At 39.1% G+C, this 16656-nt stretch overlaps 1 protein-coding gene across 8 annotated transcripts in view; it reads right to left on the bottom strand.

Moving 5' to 3' along the window:
• Positions 1-16656, bottom strand: part of CCPG1 (cell cycle progression 1) — a 67215-nt gene that overhangs the window by 17096 nt on the left and 33463 nt on the right. For 4 of the 8 annotated variants that reach the window (XM_032796656.2, XM_075069616.1, XM_075069614.1 and 1 more), the window contains 5 exons: positions 11427-11544; positions 7339-7418; positions 6933-7140; positions 4812-4907; positions 205-459 (listed from right to left, as the gene is read on the bottom strand). In XM_032796656.2, coding sequence (XP_032652547.1) covers positions 205-459; positions 4812-4907; positions 6933-7140; positions 7339-7418; positions 11427-11544 — 757 coding nt within the window. Of the gene's footprint in view, positions 1-204; positions 460-4811; positions 4908-6932; positions 7141-7338; positions 7419-11426; positions 11545-14015; positions 14185-16656 lie in introns of all 8 variants that reach the window. The other 4 variants (XM_075069617.1, XM_075069618.1, XM_075069619.1 and 1 more) reach the window with 3 other exon arrangements.

The following is a 16656-nucleotide window of genomic DNA, read 5'->3' as shown; positions in this document are numbered from 1 at the left end:
TGGACAAAACATTGAGGAATCAAAGTTACTTGTTAGTACAATCTGTACTTCTGAAGGAATAATGGAAAAAAAACACTGAGGAGCCTATGACATGAATAAATATGTTGAATGAAAAATCTGAATCACACTATACTGGTAAGTCAAATGTACATTTTGTACACCAGCTGTCTATTATGTTATTCAAGTCAAATTTCATGTACTTACCATAGAAGTGTCCAAATCCCATGCTGATTGCTATCACCAAAGCTAGTATAATGCATCTGTTCAGGCCACTACTGAATTGGCGTTTCTGTTGCTGTTCTTTGGGAGGTTCAGTTTCCTGTTCATTAGGTGCTCCGCCCTCAGATTCAGAGTTCGAGACAAGCCTCTTCTTTGCACGCCGTCTTCTCAGTGTGGGACTGGATCGATTGCTTGTTTCGTCACTACTTGATTCATCATCACTGGGCTGAGGTGGAAAAACTGAAAAGTGAACACAACTCTGTAACAAAAGAATTATGAAACATCTGTAGTTTTCTGGACTATATTGGAGCTAATTAAAAATTTATCTGCCATATCCACTAAAAGTATATTTTGGCACTTAGAGTTGGAAAACACAGTACATCATTTACTGCATAAACTGTCATATAGAAAAAGCTCCTTTTTTATTTAGAATGCCATCTTTGATTAAAATCTCCCTTTTAGGGAAACAAGTAAAGAATCAAGACACCACCATGGTAAAAACAAGCTCCGTTTCATCTTACAGCCTAACAGTTCCCAAGCCTGACAATTCCATTTATTAGAAAGTTTTACATTCCTAGGCCAATTGTACCTTTTAAAACAAAACAACGGAATATGATTATAAAAGTTAGAAAGTGAGAAATTTCATTTCCATTCCCATTGCACATTCTTGTGAAACGTGAAAAAACCTGAACTGTTAAATATATAACTCTCTCATATACAAAAACTGCTTACTGCAAAAGAACAGAAGCTGCTAGCACAGAGGTCTACCAAAAAATAACACATACTAGTTGATATGGTTTTATTATAGTCTCTAAAGCAATGCACTCAACCCTCTACACCCAAAGACCACTTCATGGAAACACTTGCAGACACAGTAGCTGAATATTTAGTATATAAAAATATATGCAGATTATAAAGTACTTATTAATACAAATAGCTTTCTATTCCAGCAACTTTATTTAATTTTTTTTCACTTACTTTGAATAGCTATCATACCTCCCTACCACAATCTTTTCACATTTCCCCAAAAAATCACTTTTCAACCACTACTGCATAGGAAAGGAAAAGGGTCAGCAATTGGGTCTGTGTAACCACAGATCAGAGGTAGCAGGTGAAAGAACCCCATAGTTCTAAGGGCATACAAGGCATGGAGCCCCACAAAGATTGTTTTATCCAGCACCATGGAATCAAAATACTTGCTGCCAATCACACGTTTTGCCACCAAGATTTGAGGAGACAGGATTCGTAGTGAAAGAAATGTTATCAGAGGACAGCAACTGTTTAAGTCTTTTTGCACGTATACAGTACTAGATTTTATCATTTGTTTACTATGTATGTGTGACGGTACCTCCCATAAGGCTCTATGGAAATATGCTTAAAATGTGTTTTATGCTACTATGCCATGTAACATATCTCCGTAAAGGTTATGATCTACTAAATGTATTAATCCTATTTGCATGCATGTATCATTTTTGTATTTGACGTTATGAATGTTGGCCATGTACTGGCTTGATTTCTAAATAACCTTAGTAGAGCATTTGGTCAGTTCCTGGAGAAAGGAGTGTTGAAATTAAGTACCTAATCAAGAAACACTTAAAGGACAATGGATCTTGGAATGCTCCAATCCACATAAGAAGTCTAGTTGAGGACATTCAAGGTAGCATGTAAACATGGCATGGTACCTGTAAAAACTGCGAGTAATGCATGGACATGTGGACTTGCCAGTGAACTCCTAAACTCCCATACTTGGGAGCTGGCTTTGCATAGGTAGTGAGGAGGGGTCTCCGCCCACAAGAGAAAGTCTATTTTCAACCCCTGGGAGATCCATCTCCATTTTCTTAGCTGGCTAAAAAGAGCCTCTCACTCCCCAGGATCCTCGGAAGAAGAAACTGGAACAAAGGGCAGTGACCTGCAGGGGTGTGAAGTTAATTTCTGGACCCAGCTAAAAGGAGATTAGTCTGTAAAGAGGCATTCCGGAACTGGTGAGGCCTTATCTGCTATTCAGTTTGAATTAGACATAGATCTTGCGCATTTTTTTATTCTTGCTCGTGTGAACCTTACTTTGTTACTGTCTGTTATCTCTTTGTGAACCACTTAAATCCTACTTTCTTTTAATTCATACTTAAAAAGTGATTTTTATTAACTCAAGAGTATGTATTAATACCTGTGGTATTATAAACCTGTTGCATCTCTCTCTATCAGTGTCATAGGGAGCGACATTTATGGTTTACCCTGCATAAGCTTATATACGGATAAAACGGATTTCTTTGGGTTCTAGACCCCTTCGCGTTGACTCTGCGTGTTAAGGACAGACATTCTGAGAGCTGTTTTCAGGTAAACCTGCAGCTTTGGGGCAAGTAATTCAGACTCTGGGTCTGCACTGGAGCAGATAGGCGTGTCTGGCTCAGCAAGACAGGGTGCTGGGGTCCTGAGCTGGCAGGGAAAGCAGGAGTAGAAGTAGTCTTAGCACATCGGGTGGCAGCTCCCAAGGGGGTCCTGTGATCTAACCCGTCCCAGTGTGCATAAGCATAAACATTTACTGCCTCTTGCCAGAATACCACTGACAATAAGATGCAAGTATCTCTGTGGTTCTTCTCCTGGTTAAACAAACAGGTGTTGGCATTAAGGCCACAAATATAAAAGTCTAATTAAAATATCTTTGTGGGACTAATATGAATCAACATATAATTTCACAACTGTAACAACCACACAATTAAGCAAAAACATGCAAATCTCACTGAATAGACAAGAATGCCAAGCAATGACAGCAATAATCAGACCAAGTACTATAATTTAAGTTTCCTCACTGAAAATAAAACCCAAACCCTAATTTTTCAGATATAAAGAGCTGGGCCAATCAGGCCTGCCCTGAGGCAGATTACAAAATACTAATATCTGGAATACTAAGATATACTATTTTGGACTTCCATGGAAAAGTAGCATGTTAGATTGTGAAAGAGAATTTTCCCCTCATTAGATAATATTTTCACCCCTCTTTAATACATTCCAGTTTATATCCCTGACTGAGCAATTTTTATATGCATGGGTAGGAAAACAGGAATTTAAATTCAGTTCAACCATGTAAGCAGCTTATCCTGAAGAGCAGACACTTTTAAATCAATTTAAATTTAATAAAGAAGGTCTTTTATAGAATGGATCATTTCAGAAGATATGCACTTCAACAACTAAGGACAGGGAAAGCAAGCATTCAGAAATGGCTCAATCAGGTGAGAAAAAGTATTTGAACTAGAATTCAGTGTGGAGCTCAGACACAAATGCACATGTTCTGTATGTATACACTTACAAAAGGAATATTTCACATGATAATAAATGGCTAGAAAAATAATACTTAGTATTTTCAAGGTTAGCTCAGCTAGCAGAGGAAGCTTACATATGTGGAAAATAAACTGTTCAGAGGAATAATGTACTCTTAGGGTATATCTACACAGCAACTAGACACTCACACCTGGCCTATGCCAGCCGACTTGGACTGGGATCAGGCTGCAGTGTACACTTCCTACTCCAGCTGGAGCCCAAGCTCGGGAACCCTGTAACACTTGAAGATACTTAAAGCACCGACAAAAGCACTTAATGGCAAATTTTCAATAGTACTACCCTCAGGTAAGAATGACACCTTCCTACAATAGCTGTGAGGATTCAGTATAGTGTCATACTGCAGAATACCCACAGAAAGATAGTGGATAAAGTCTGATCCTTAGAGGAAATCCTAAATATCATTTTCTGGTTATGATGATAATGGCCAGATCTATATTAGAAACTTTTGACAGCACAGTAATGTCAATACTAGGCTGATTTTTTGGTTACATTTCTGTACTGGCTAAAGCCCTAGTGTTTTTTAGCAGCATACAAATGCTTTTGTGGCTATGCCTTATTTCACACAGGGAACTAGTATAAGCTATACTGACTAAAGTCCTTTTTTAGCCAGCATAAGCTGTGTCTACATTAGAGGGTTTGCTTATATACCTATACTGGCAAGCATCTTCTAATATATATTTGACCTAAGTCCCTGCCTTGGGGAAGCCAGTTGTCCTGACTGCTCTCAGCATAAAACTCAACCAGAGTTTAGACAAGCAAATGAAGAGTTCACACCATGTATTACCATAATACATTAAAGAAAAAAGGTAGAATTTCTTCATGCCAACTGCTAAAATTACAAACGGCTTTCCAAACAATGCAAACATGCTCAACACACTTTACTATAGTGCACAATCAATTTAATGCACTGTTTGAAATCATTTAAATTAAACATGGAAGAACGTCTCTCTATGGCTATGGATACATTTGGACTCCCAACAGCGGCCATCCAACTAACCGGTTACGCAAATACATTAAAATATTGCTTTTATTGATGCTCATTCCAAATTAAGGTACAGTCTATTTTCTGAAAAGCAAATCAGTCAAATAAAGCCTAAAAGCTTAGCCAAAATCTGTAATAAAGACAGGTTGTGAGCACCTGTTTGGAACATTACCACTATAACAGCAAGTCAGGTAGGGATTAATACTTTAAAAGCACTCCATGCTAGGCACAAGCAGTCAACTTTATACAAGCTGATCAAATGTAGTCACACCACCTTGGAAAGGAAGGCTGCCAGACACATGCTCTTTCAGGTCATCAGCCCATCCCCTTACACATTCTGGAATTGTCCTCAGCTTCTCCCACCAACCTTCTTTTGTATATCAAAACAGAAGAAAGATTTTAGAATTGATCCATAAAAGGAAAAATCAAGATAACAGAAAATAAAATCAAATAATGTGGAAGATTTTAAAAAGTTGATGACACCTTTATTAATAACAGTCACAAATGGGTCAGATTTTGACACTTGGCTGTTTGTCAATCTTTTGATGCACATGGACATTTATAAGCACAAAGATATGGCATATATGTACCTACTCAGTACACACTCTCTGCTCCCAAGTTAAAGCAGTGATTTTGAAAGTCATTCCTTCTCGTATGTTACTTTCCAAATTACAGCTTAATACTAAGAAGGGGATACAGCTTTGAATAGAGTTGCCAGGTGTCTAGTTTTTGACTGGAACACCCAGTCAAAAAGGGACCCTGGTGGCTCCAGTCAGCACTGCTGACCAGACCACTAAAAGTCAGATAGGTGGCACAGCGCGGCTAAGGCAGGCTCCTTGCTTGCCCTGGCTCCACGTGGCTCCCAGAAGCAGCCAGCATGTCCGGCTCCTAATAAATAAAAAAATAATAATTGGAGATATACCAATCTCCTAGAACTGGAAGGGACCTTGAAAGGTCATTGAGTCCAGCCCCCTGCCTTCACTAGCAGGACCAATTTTTGCCCCAGATTCCTAAGTGGCCCCCTCAAGGATTGAACTCACAACCGTGGGTTTTTAGCAGGCCAATGCTGCAACCCCCTGAGCTATCCCCCCAAATGAAGCATTACCAGGGGCTCCACCCACTGCCCCCCCTCAAGCGCCGGCTCTGCAACTCCCATTGGCTGGGAACCCACATGCCCAGCCAGAGCCTGCACACACACCCCAAACCGCCTATCCCAACCCTGAGCCCCTTCCTGCACTCTGAACCCCTCAGCCCCAGCCTAAAGATCCCTCCTGCACCCCAAGTCCCTGCCCCTGTCTGGTAAAAGTGAATGAGGGTGGGGGAGAGCAAGTGACTGAGGAAGGGGGGATGGAGTGAGCAGTGGCATGGCCTCGGAGAAGGGGTGGGGCAGAGCAAGGGTTTTTCGGTTTTGTGCTATTAGAAGTTGGCAACCCTAACCTAAATCAGAATATTAGGGTTGGAAGGGACCTCAGGAGGTCATCTAGTCCAACCCTCTGCTCAAAGCGAGACCAATCCCCAGACAGATTTTTACCCCAGTTCCCTGAATGGTCCCCTCAAGGATTGACCTCATAATCTTGGATTTAGCAAACCACTGAGCTATCCCTCCCACTAACTTGGAAGCAGTATAAATGTGTGTTATGACAGGGAATGAGTAAGAGAAGAGGCAGTAAGAGAATGCAACACAAGTAAGCAGGATAATGGAGCAAGAAGGAAGCACATGAAACTAGAGAAAAAGGTAGTCAGGGAGAAGACAAATTAAAAAAAAAACCAAACTTCGCTGTAGTTTCATACCCTTCTTCCTACCTATCATGCTGTGTGACATTTGTACAAATTAATAAGAGCTTCAATTCCTCTACAAGATATTATACATAGTGCAGTATAAGGGGCAAAAGAGTTCATTTGCTGCATGACATTATTAATCATTTATGCCCCAAACATCAACCTATGATACTTAATTGGTTACTGAGATATAATTCCATCTATCTCAGCTCTTTGGCAAATGAACACGTTTCCAAAAGGAAATATAAAAGATTTCTAAGTAAGAAATCTGAAGCATGAAAGGTAAAAAAAAAATAAAATCATATAAATCCTCTAAAACATATCAGTATTATATTTTCTATTTTAGCCAGCATGCATTTCACATTCCTATTAATGCTTCTAATTTAGCAATACTTTTGAAAAGTACCATAAAGCTTACGATAGCGCAAAGTATGAGATCAAGAGTATGAAATCTGCAGACATTTGGGATATGTTTTCATACAGACTGAGAAGTTTCCCCAAGAGAACTAAACAAGCAGGAAATAAGGCTCTCATAATTTAGTTACTAAAGCAGACCCCAACCCCGCCCTTTTTTTGTACCATTTGTACATAGTTCCTCTGCAGTTAATACTCTTACCAGTTTCTGGTTGACAGAATGTGTACTGGCTGCTGGAGGAAGAACCCATGTTAAAATCATCTGAACCTTGAGCTTGCTCATCAACTATTGCAGTTTCTTCCCGCGTTCCAATTTCTTCTACTTTAGGTGTTTCAAGGGTAACAATGTCAGAATCATCACTAATAGCCCCAATACAGGAACTGTGATCAGGCAATCTTTCTTCCTTTACCTAAAAAAATCAGTAATATAAAAAGAGGTTATTCAAACAGACATACAGAAAGTAGAGCATTTTAAAAACAGAAAGTAGTTAATGCTTTAGGAACAAAAGAGGAATAATAACATCTTTATTTTTGTGTCTTAAAAATACTGCTTGGCATTATAAGGTGGGGTTCATTTAGGTCTTTGAGCTATACAATATATAATATACCTCAGGAACTGCTTGGGTTTCCTCCAAGGCAGCATGAGAAGTTTCTACCATTGACACCACATCATCTTTGCTGCATTCAGCTGTAGTACAAAGAAATCTTCAATTAATGTGGGATTAAAAACATGGACTCCACTTTTCTTCAGTAATATCAAACAATTTCTAAAGCCAAATCATTCCTGAATAAACATTCTTCAAATGTATTAAACTTCATTGTTTAACATCCCTCTAAGAAACATCAGAATCCAAATACTTTAATCACTAGGGTATGATGATGTGAGGATGCTTTTATTCAGACACTCATTGCATTGATCATACTAGAAGCAACCTACACCCTAAACATACACTTAGATTAGATTCAACAGTATGTCCTCAGTTATCCAGACATCATGATGGAACATAGATAAATCTGGATAATCCAAGGACTTTTCAAGATATTGAGGGACCTGACCCCGCTTTGGATAATGGATTCCTAGACATTAAATCAAAATTCTATTATATTTTACCATCTGGGGTTTTGCACTGACTGTGTGAATCATCTCACTGTTAAAACCATTTAATAAAACTTACCAAGAATGGTCTTAGCTTCATAATACAAATTGTTAAAAATATTTATCCTATTCAACCTATTTATAAAAAGATTAAATAGGGTAAATATAGTTTTTTCCGATTTATATTATGAAGCCAACTTTAAAAAATGTGCAAGCCCAAATTCATGTACCCAATCTAGGTGTGCAAATACATGCATACAAGCTGAGGTTTGCACATGCTTTATACATGTGGAAACCCAAACATACATATGAATTAGGATAGGGTATTTAAAATTGGGCATTTTAAAATGTGCATGCACATTTTGGAAGATGTGCCCCATTACCTTGTAAATAGCTTCCACTGAGAGGCAGAGAGGTCCAGTTGACAAAGCACTGAACTGGGACTCAGTGTTCTATTGCCAGTTCTGCCACTGGTCTGCTGCATGACCCTAAGTAAGTCACTTCACCTTTCTGTGCCTCTGTTTCCCTTCCCATCATATGTCTGACAAGGCATCATCTACTTATATGGTAAGCTTCTTGTGACAGGGACTGTATTCTATCACAATTGGACCCAGTCTTGATTGGGCCATCTAGGCACTACAATAACAACAAAATGAGCCCACCATCAGTTTGTGAAAAGTATTTAGCAACTTATTAAATATCACTCAAAGAGATTTCTACTGATAGTTTAACTGGTCTTAATTTCTGGATGACACACCATGTATTGGCTGCTAGAAAAGATTTCATGGTAAAGGCCTCAGAATGCTATGCTTCCTCATTAGCATATATTTGAGCATGCACAAAGTCCAACTTTGCAAATTCTGTGTTTTAAGAATTGGTTGGCACTTCAAACTCCACGCCTTGCCACAGAGACAGTGGATTCCCTAACTGAAGTCCCTGCACAGCCCTACTCCTCCCATGCTACTCACATAGTTCCCATAAACCTCATTCAATCCCTATAGCTCCACTCCATGCTTATAGGCCCTCACATGGGCACACACACCCTCTCAGCTCCCTTGCAACAATGCCATTAGGTGTCTTTGAAGCACTGTTGCCTCAATACAGAAATACTGTGCTCTCTTAGTGTACCAGGTAGCAGAGCCACAAAGGGTGGGAAACAAAATGGGACATGGATAAGCAAAGAGGGAGAGCTCCAATTTGACAAACTCCCTATTGTTTGTCAGAGCACAACTTCTTTCCTGTCCTTTTTGAGATCCTCAGGAGATGAAAATATGGGGGACTATGCAGAGGGCATATAGGGGAAATGGGGTTGTGTTGGAAAGCTTTGAAGGAGAAGGCGGCCATTATATATCTGAACTGAACCATCACCTTCAAGAGCCCTCCCATGTTGTTGCTGCCATGGGTAGCATCCCCTCAATACCCCACTCTCTTCTGATGCCCCTCACAGCTCACAGAACCCCGTGCCATATCACTGCTGTCCAGCCTAGCTCCTCAAGCTCAGGGCTTGGGGAGGTGTACATAAGGGTTGATCTGTGGATTCAGGGAGACAGGCTCAACTGCAGAGAAATAGCATCTAATGGAATTTAACAGCTCCATTCTTTGTCTCTGCAGAGCTCAATTAAGTTATGATAATAACTATACATTTTAAAGTATGATTTGAAAACTGTCTTATCCCCAAGATGGTAGACTGTGTAGGACAGAGAAATTTGAAGTTTCAAGGGATTGTGGTGGTTTGAGTATAAAACAAAGAGTCAGTCCGAAAAAATGTGAGACTCAGGAAAAAGTTTCAAAAAGGGCTATTTCCAACTGTTACCTCTGGCAAACTTAATAAATCTTCAATAAAAAATATTATGGAAAACTCAATTGCTCTAGGAAGAGAGAAAGTGTTAAATGTTGATACAAAATTCAATAATTAAAGTATAAAATGGAAGAATTTTCATTCTGCTTTAAACACAAATCTGAATGCAATTTTAACACAGAGCCACTGAGGCACCTCCATACTACCAATTAGTTGAAGTTTATTTAACAGCTAGGGATGACCCACAGTGAGACTGCTCAGATTTATAGTAAATACGATAAGGGTGGGCAACTGTGTGTGTTGTGCTGGCAGATTCTGTCTTGATTTGTGTTGACTTTGAGTGACTAATGAAGGTGTTTACTGCATTGAGGGACTAAATGTGTTTGGGATTATTGTGTGTGCTGGTTGTGTTTTACTGAAATATTTGTGTATACTGATTGTATTACTGTGCAGGTGATTGTGTTGCATCTGGGGGTTTTGTAGGGGTTACTGTGTGTGATAACTGTGCTGTAGTGTGCGTGGTTGTATTGAGTTGCATCGGGGGATGCTGGGAGATCTGTGTTGAACTGTGTGGGTGGCAAATAAGGGATGTATGCTACAGTGACGGGTAGTTTGTGTTTCATATTATTGTGTGTGCTGACCGTGTGGTTGTGCTGATTTGTGTCTGGAGGGTTGTATTGGGGAATTTTGTGTTGTTTTGTGCAAATGAAGAATAAGCGGTGGTTGTGTGGATTTGTGCATGTGGGGGGTTGTGCTTGGGGACTGTGTTTTGCATGGGCTGCGCTTAGAGATTTGTGCTGAATTGTGTAGGCATCAATGAGGGGTATGTGCTGCAGTTAGGGTCTCTGTGCATTTGCGATTATTGTGTGTGACGGTTGTGTTATTGTGTGGGCGGTTATGCTGATTTTTGTTTCAGGGTGTACAGCCACAGAAGACACTGAACCGATGTAATTTATAAAGTCAAATTGGCTCAGAACTTAAAAATTGGATGGTACTAGTCCACAAAACCCAGTGATGATTCAGCCTGAATCATCAAAAAACCCAGTGATGATTCAGCCTAAACAAACAAAAAAAAAAACGTGGAGTCCCTGTGGCGTCTTAGAAACTAACACATTTATTTAGGCATAAGCTTTTATGGAATATAACCCACTTCATCAGATGCATGGAGTGGAAAATACAGTAAGCAGGTATATACAGAGTACATGAAAAGATGGGAGTTGCTTTACCAAGTGGGGGGTCAGTGCTAACGAGGCCCATTCAATTAGGGTGGATGTGGGCCATTCCCAACAGCTGACAACAAGGGGTAGCTCTCAACTATCCCTGTAGCTGCTCCCAACACTTCACACTGACTCCACAGATATTTTAGGCTTCAAAGTGACATTACTGGATTCTTATTATAGATATAATTCACATTTGCTTCTAAATTATCCTGATTTTGAATATGACATCATTAAGGAATTTTAATTAAATCATGGTTTCTGCATCAGTAATTATATAGCTATTTTTCAACTATACAAATAGGTACTCTTCGTTAACATGCCTGAAGTAATGCTTCAGTAATACTAATTATAATTAATGCTTCAGTAATACTAATTATTTCATTCCCATATGCACTTTAAGAAGGAATATATTTGTAATTCTAATTACTGAAAGTTGTCCACAACACTGATAAAGAAGTAATGTGACACAGGCCTATACACTGTCTTTATTAAGGTGTACATATAGAATATCTTGGACAAAACTAATCGCTACAACAGAAGTTTTGCATATTTTGTAGAATAGCTCTGCTTTTAATATCTTACCTCTCATATCAAATGGTTGCTCTTCTTCCTCCACCAAAGCAGCATATTCTTCTGACACAGACTCAAGATTACTATTTGTTCCTCCATTTTCAGAGGTCACAGTCTCTATATCAGACCCCTGAGGAATAGAAAGCTTTACATTATATTTACTGAAATAACAGCCTTTTTATTCCAAAGTACTTGAAAAGGGTTACAGAGAAAAATAACAAACAACAATAATGAACAGAAGTAATAGACCAAATTGAAAACTGGTAATCTCTAAAACTAAACAAAGTAGGGCAGTCAAGCGATTACAAAAATTACTTGTGATTAATTGCACTTAAAAAAATTAATTGCAATTAATCGCACTGCTAAATAATAATAGAATACCATTTATTTAAATATTTTTGGGTGTTCTCTACATTTTCAAATATATTGATTTCAATTACAACACAGAATACAAAGTGTACAGTGCTCACTTTATATTTATTTTTGATTACAAGTATTTGCACGTATTTTCAATCACCAATAATACAGTACTTTAATGCAATTTCTTATCATGAAAGTTTGAACTTACCAATGTAGAATCATGTCAAAAAAAAGTTAACCTGCATTTAAAAAAAAGGTAAAATTTAAGACCTGCAGTCACTAGTCCTACTTTGTAGCCAATCTCAGACAATCAGTCATTGTTTACATTTGCAGGAGATATGCTGCCCACTCTTTGTTTAAATTTCAACTGAAAGTGAGACATGTGTTCGGCAATGCACTGTTATGCCAGCATTTGCAAGATATTTGTGGCAATAACTAAAGATCATTAATGTCCCTTTCTTGCTTAACCACCATTCCAAGGACATGTGTCCATGCTGATGACGGGTTCTGCTCGATAACAATCTAAAAGCAAGGCAGACCAACACATATCTTTTCATTATCTGAGATGCCACCAGAAGAAGGTTGATTTCTTTTTTTGATGGTTAGCGTTTGTAGTTTCCGCATCGGAGCGTTGCACTTTTAAGACTTCTGAAAGCCATGTTCCACACCTCATCCTTCTCAGATTTTTGGACAGCATTCAGTATATAAACACGGGTCAAGTGCTGTTAGCTATCTTTAGAAACTCACACTTGGTACACTTCTTTGCGTTTTGTCAAATCTGAGTGAAAGTGTTGCTAAATGACAACAGTGCGGGGTCATCATCCAAGGACTGCTATAACATGAAAGTATATGCAGAATGCAAGGTAAAAAGAGCAGACGGCAATACAATTCTTAGCAAGGAGTTAGGTCAAATTTCTATATAGACCTTATTTTTGAAGGGTGTTATCGCATGAATGCATGTCCTCGGAATCGGTGGCAAAGCAAATGAAGCGCATACGAATTGGGCACATTAAATACCATGCTATTGCGCTACAAAAGCGCCAGCAAATGCCGCGCTCCTTTCTGGTGACATTGTAAATAAGAAGAGGGCAGCATTATCTCCTGCAAATGTAAACAAACTTGTTTGTCTTAGAGATTGGCTGAACAAGAAGTAGGACTGAGTGGACTTGCAGGCTCTGAAGTTTTACATTGGTTTGTTTTTGACTGCAGTTATGTAACAACAACAAAATCTACATTTGTAAGTTGCACTTTCACGACGAAGATTGCACTACAGTACTCGTATGAGGTGAATTGAAAAAAATTATTTTTTGTTGATCATTTTTACAGTGCAAATATCTAATCAAAAATAATATACACTTTGATTTCAATTACAACACAGATTACAATATATATGAAAAGACCGAAAACATCAAAAATATTTAATAAATTTCAATTGGTATTCTATTGTTAAATAGGGCAATCAAAACTGCAATTAACATGATTCAATTTTTTAATCGTGATTCATTTTTTTGTAGTTAATCACGTGAGTTAACTGTGATTAATCGACAGCCCTAAAACAAAGTGTTACAGTACAGAAGGTGGAAGAAAAAGAAATGTAAAAACATTAGATAAGGTACTAATTACAGAAAGGAAAAGATGATAAAGGATGAGATTTAAAATGATTATGAATTAGAAAAGCAAAGGAAAAGAACTGTAGAAAGTGAAACCATGATACTTATAAAAGCAGCAAAGAGTCCTGTGGCACCTTATAGACTAACAGACGTATCGGAGCATGAGCTTTCATGGATGGATACTGATACTTATAAACCTCAATAAATTGACAATCAGGCTTGTCACCTAGCTGTTCAAACTTGGTAGCTGTACTCTTTAGTTGTTTGCAGTCAGTTAAAGTATCCAAATGTTTTATTTTGCTAAAAAAGGTAGAATTTAGAAAGATTAAATCCATGGTCTTTATTAAAGTAGTTATCTTATTCTGGATCCCTTTTTCTCCCAAAAAAACGAGGCTGAGGGGTGGGATATGCTTAAACTTCAAAAGCCCTACATTAAGTCAAGCTAAACATAGTAACACACCGACAAAGGAATATAATGAAAGCAACTTAATTTTCAAAAACCAGAAGACACTAATAATTCAACAGGGTTTCAAAAGTATAACTTATTAGTACTGTATCATACAAGCTCTGATATATGTTTCATAGTGAACATTTCCGAGTGTACATCAAATGTTTAAAATAATATTTTTACCCTAAAAGAATGATCAGTTTCTTATCTGGAAATATTCCCTGTGAGATTCATCAATGCAAACTAATGGGTATCTTGATGCCACCCCTGTCAATCAGACACTGCCAATCAGGTTGAAAATTGTCTCTTGCACCCACATACTTTTATTCTTCTCCAGCAGAGAACATACCTACTTGTAAAAGAAAAATAGAGAAATAGGGAAAGCAGCGTCCAAGGAATGGGTATGCATAACCCAAGATAAACAGAACATGACCAAATTCTTTCATGTGGATGGATGGATGGACAGTTATTACTGCCACCTATAGTTAAATATGTCCCACATTCCCATTATAAGACCCTATTTTACAGCTGTTTATAGAAACCACTGACAAATTTTAACCATTTGGACTTTTTCTCCATGTTGACCATCTGCCTCAGGATGTGTTTTGTTTTTTTCCTTTTTTCGGGGAAGAGGCTTTATCCCCACCCCCACCCACCCCCACCCCGCACATCATTTTTTACTGAAATTGGGGGGAAAAAAAAAAAAGAAAAAAAAGTGTTTGGCCATTCCTAAGAACAAATTTAAATTATTTTCTCTCACATTCAAAAATTCTTGCAACTGTTTCACTGAGAAGCTCTTGCATCTCCATGCTTTGGAGCAGGGATTTGAAATTTGGCAGGGAGTCACTGTGGTGTAGGGATGTATCTTTTGCCGTTTCTGTGAAAATCCACCAAAATTTGGCCAAATTATAAGCGTCTAAAAATTCACAGATTGCACATGCTCAGTAGAGACTTGTTAGTTTGGCAGCTAAGTTATCCCAAGAAGATTCTGTCTCCAATGGGCATGCTCCAACCCTGGCTGCAGGAGGGAAGCACAACTTTTCCTGCAATTGCTCCCTACTGCTACAGAATCGGGCCCTGCGCCTAAGAGGGCCCCGTGCACCTTTTTAATTTTTACTCACCCGGCGGCACTCTGGGTCTTTGATGGCATTTCCTTCACTAGTTCCAGTGTCGCAGAAGACTTGGAGTGAGTGAAGGACTCGCCGCCGAAGTGCTGCCAAAGACCCGGAGCACCTCCGGGTGAGTCAACCCTGCCAGGGCCCCATTAAAACTATTAGAATCAGGCCCCGCACTTGCTAAATCCGGCCCTGGCCTACAGAGCCAGTTACAGGAGCAGAAAATGGGGAGGCTCGCTCTCCTGCGCTCTCAGTGCTCCAGCTGTTCATGCCCAGAGAGCAAGCAAGAAGATACTGGTGCACCTGAGTACAGAAATATGGGGCAAGAGGAGAAACTTGTCTTGAGTCCTGTGGAAAAAATATTATATGAATATGTAGTTAAAGACTGCATCATAATCTATATGCACATGGGGTTAAATTAAGAATGTACAGGCAACCATAATACTAGCATGTCCTAAATTTTGAGTGCATCACTTGCAACTTTAACACTGTTTTAACGTACGTTTTTTTTTAATTTAATTTCCTATATTTTTTAAAACACAAATTGAAAAAAAGTCCATCATCTGGAACCATACTGACCTCTATGTGGTCCACCAGCAGGACTGAGATCTTTAAATTCACAGTATAGCCTTCTATCACTTGAATTAACAGAACAACAGGTAGCAATAGAAGGCTGCAGACTATGTGGACTTGCCACTAGAGGAGGATGGAGATACTCTGCCATTGTGTTTCCTTTGCTGTCAGCAAATAGCTATGAATGTTGAGACTCAGGACCTGGGTTAGATTCCAGGTTCTTTAGAGGAGTATTTCCCAATGTGTTACAGACCTTTTTGCCCCATCCTATCCCCATCCTCTCATTCCTTTCCCTGTCCCCCTTTCTGCCCCTATCCCCAGCTCCTCCTCCTCCTTCCCTCTGGTTCCTGCCCATCCTGTAGCCTCTGCCCATCCATAACTCCTGCCTAACGACACACACACACTGCTCCTTCCCCTTTGCCCTATCATTGTTACTACCACCATCTTCTGCTCCCCCTGCTCTTGCCTTGTCTCCTTGCATCTACTCCTTTTCTTCCATCCTCCTTTTATATTCAAATCAGGCTGCTTCCTCCTTGTCTTCCATGCTGCCTGAGCCCCACCAGAAGTAACACTGAAAGCACAGGAGAGAGAGTTCCCCTGCTCTCTGTTTCAGTGTCTGGAACCCCTGACAGCTTGGAGGAGAAAGGGAAAATCCAGCCCAGCCCAAGGAATGCCCTAAACACAATCCAACTGGTATGTAGGAGCTATAGGGGGATGAAGCATTCTTGATGCTCATTGAAATCTTCAGAGAATTTAGCGGCCAGCTTCTAACAAGTCTCTACTGTACTTGTGCAAACTGATTTTTTTCCTTGGCAAATTTGAGTGACTTTCCACACAGACACCAAGGTCAGGGCCGGATTAAATCTCCTGGCCCACGGCTATTAGATTTTGTGGAGCCCCTGTATACAAGTCTTTTTCTTAATTTAAAACAAAATGATCACAATTATGGCATCGAGGCTATTAATGCTATACTAAACTTGCCTTTTAATTAACATAAAGCCATTCTGTGGTTACATTTCAGTTTTAAAACATGTAAAATATAGTTCAGTTAATTCAAAATAGCCTACTTATTACCTTGGAACAGCTTTAATATTAATTTCTTTGTGGGAGGGAGTTTGGGTGCAGGAGGGGGATCC

Source organism: Chelonoidis abingdonii, chromosome 9, assembly GCF_003597395.2.
Source record: "Chelonoidis abingdonii isolate Lonesome George chromosome 9, CheloAbing_2.0, whole genome shotgun sequence".
NCBI lineage: Eukaryota > Metazoa > Chordata > Testudines > Testudinidae > Chelonoidis > Chelonoidis abingdonii.
The sequence above is the reverse complement of the archived record's forward strand: the minus strand, read 5'-3'. Positions and strand labels throughout refer to the sequence as shown.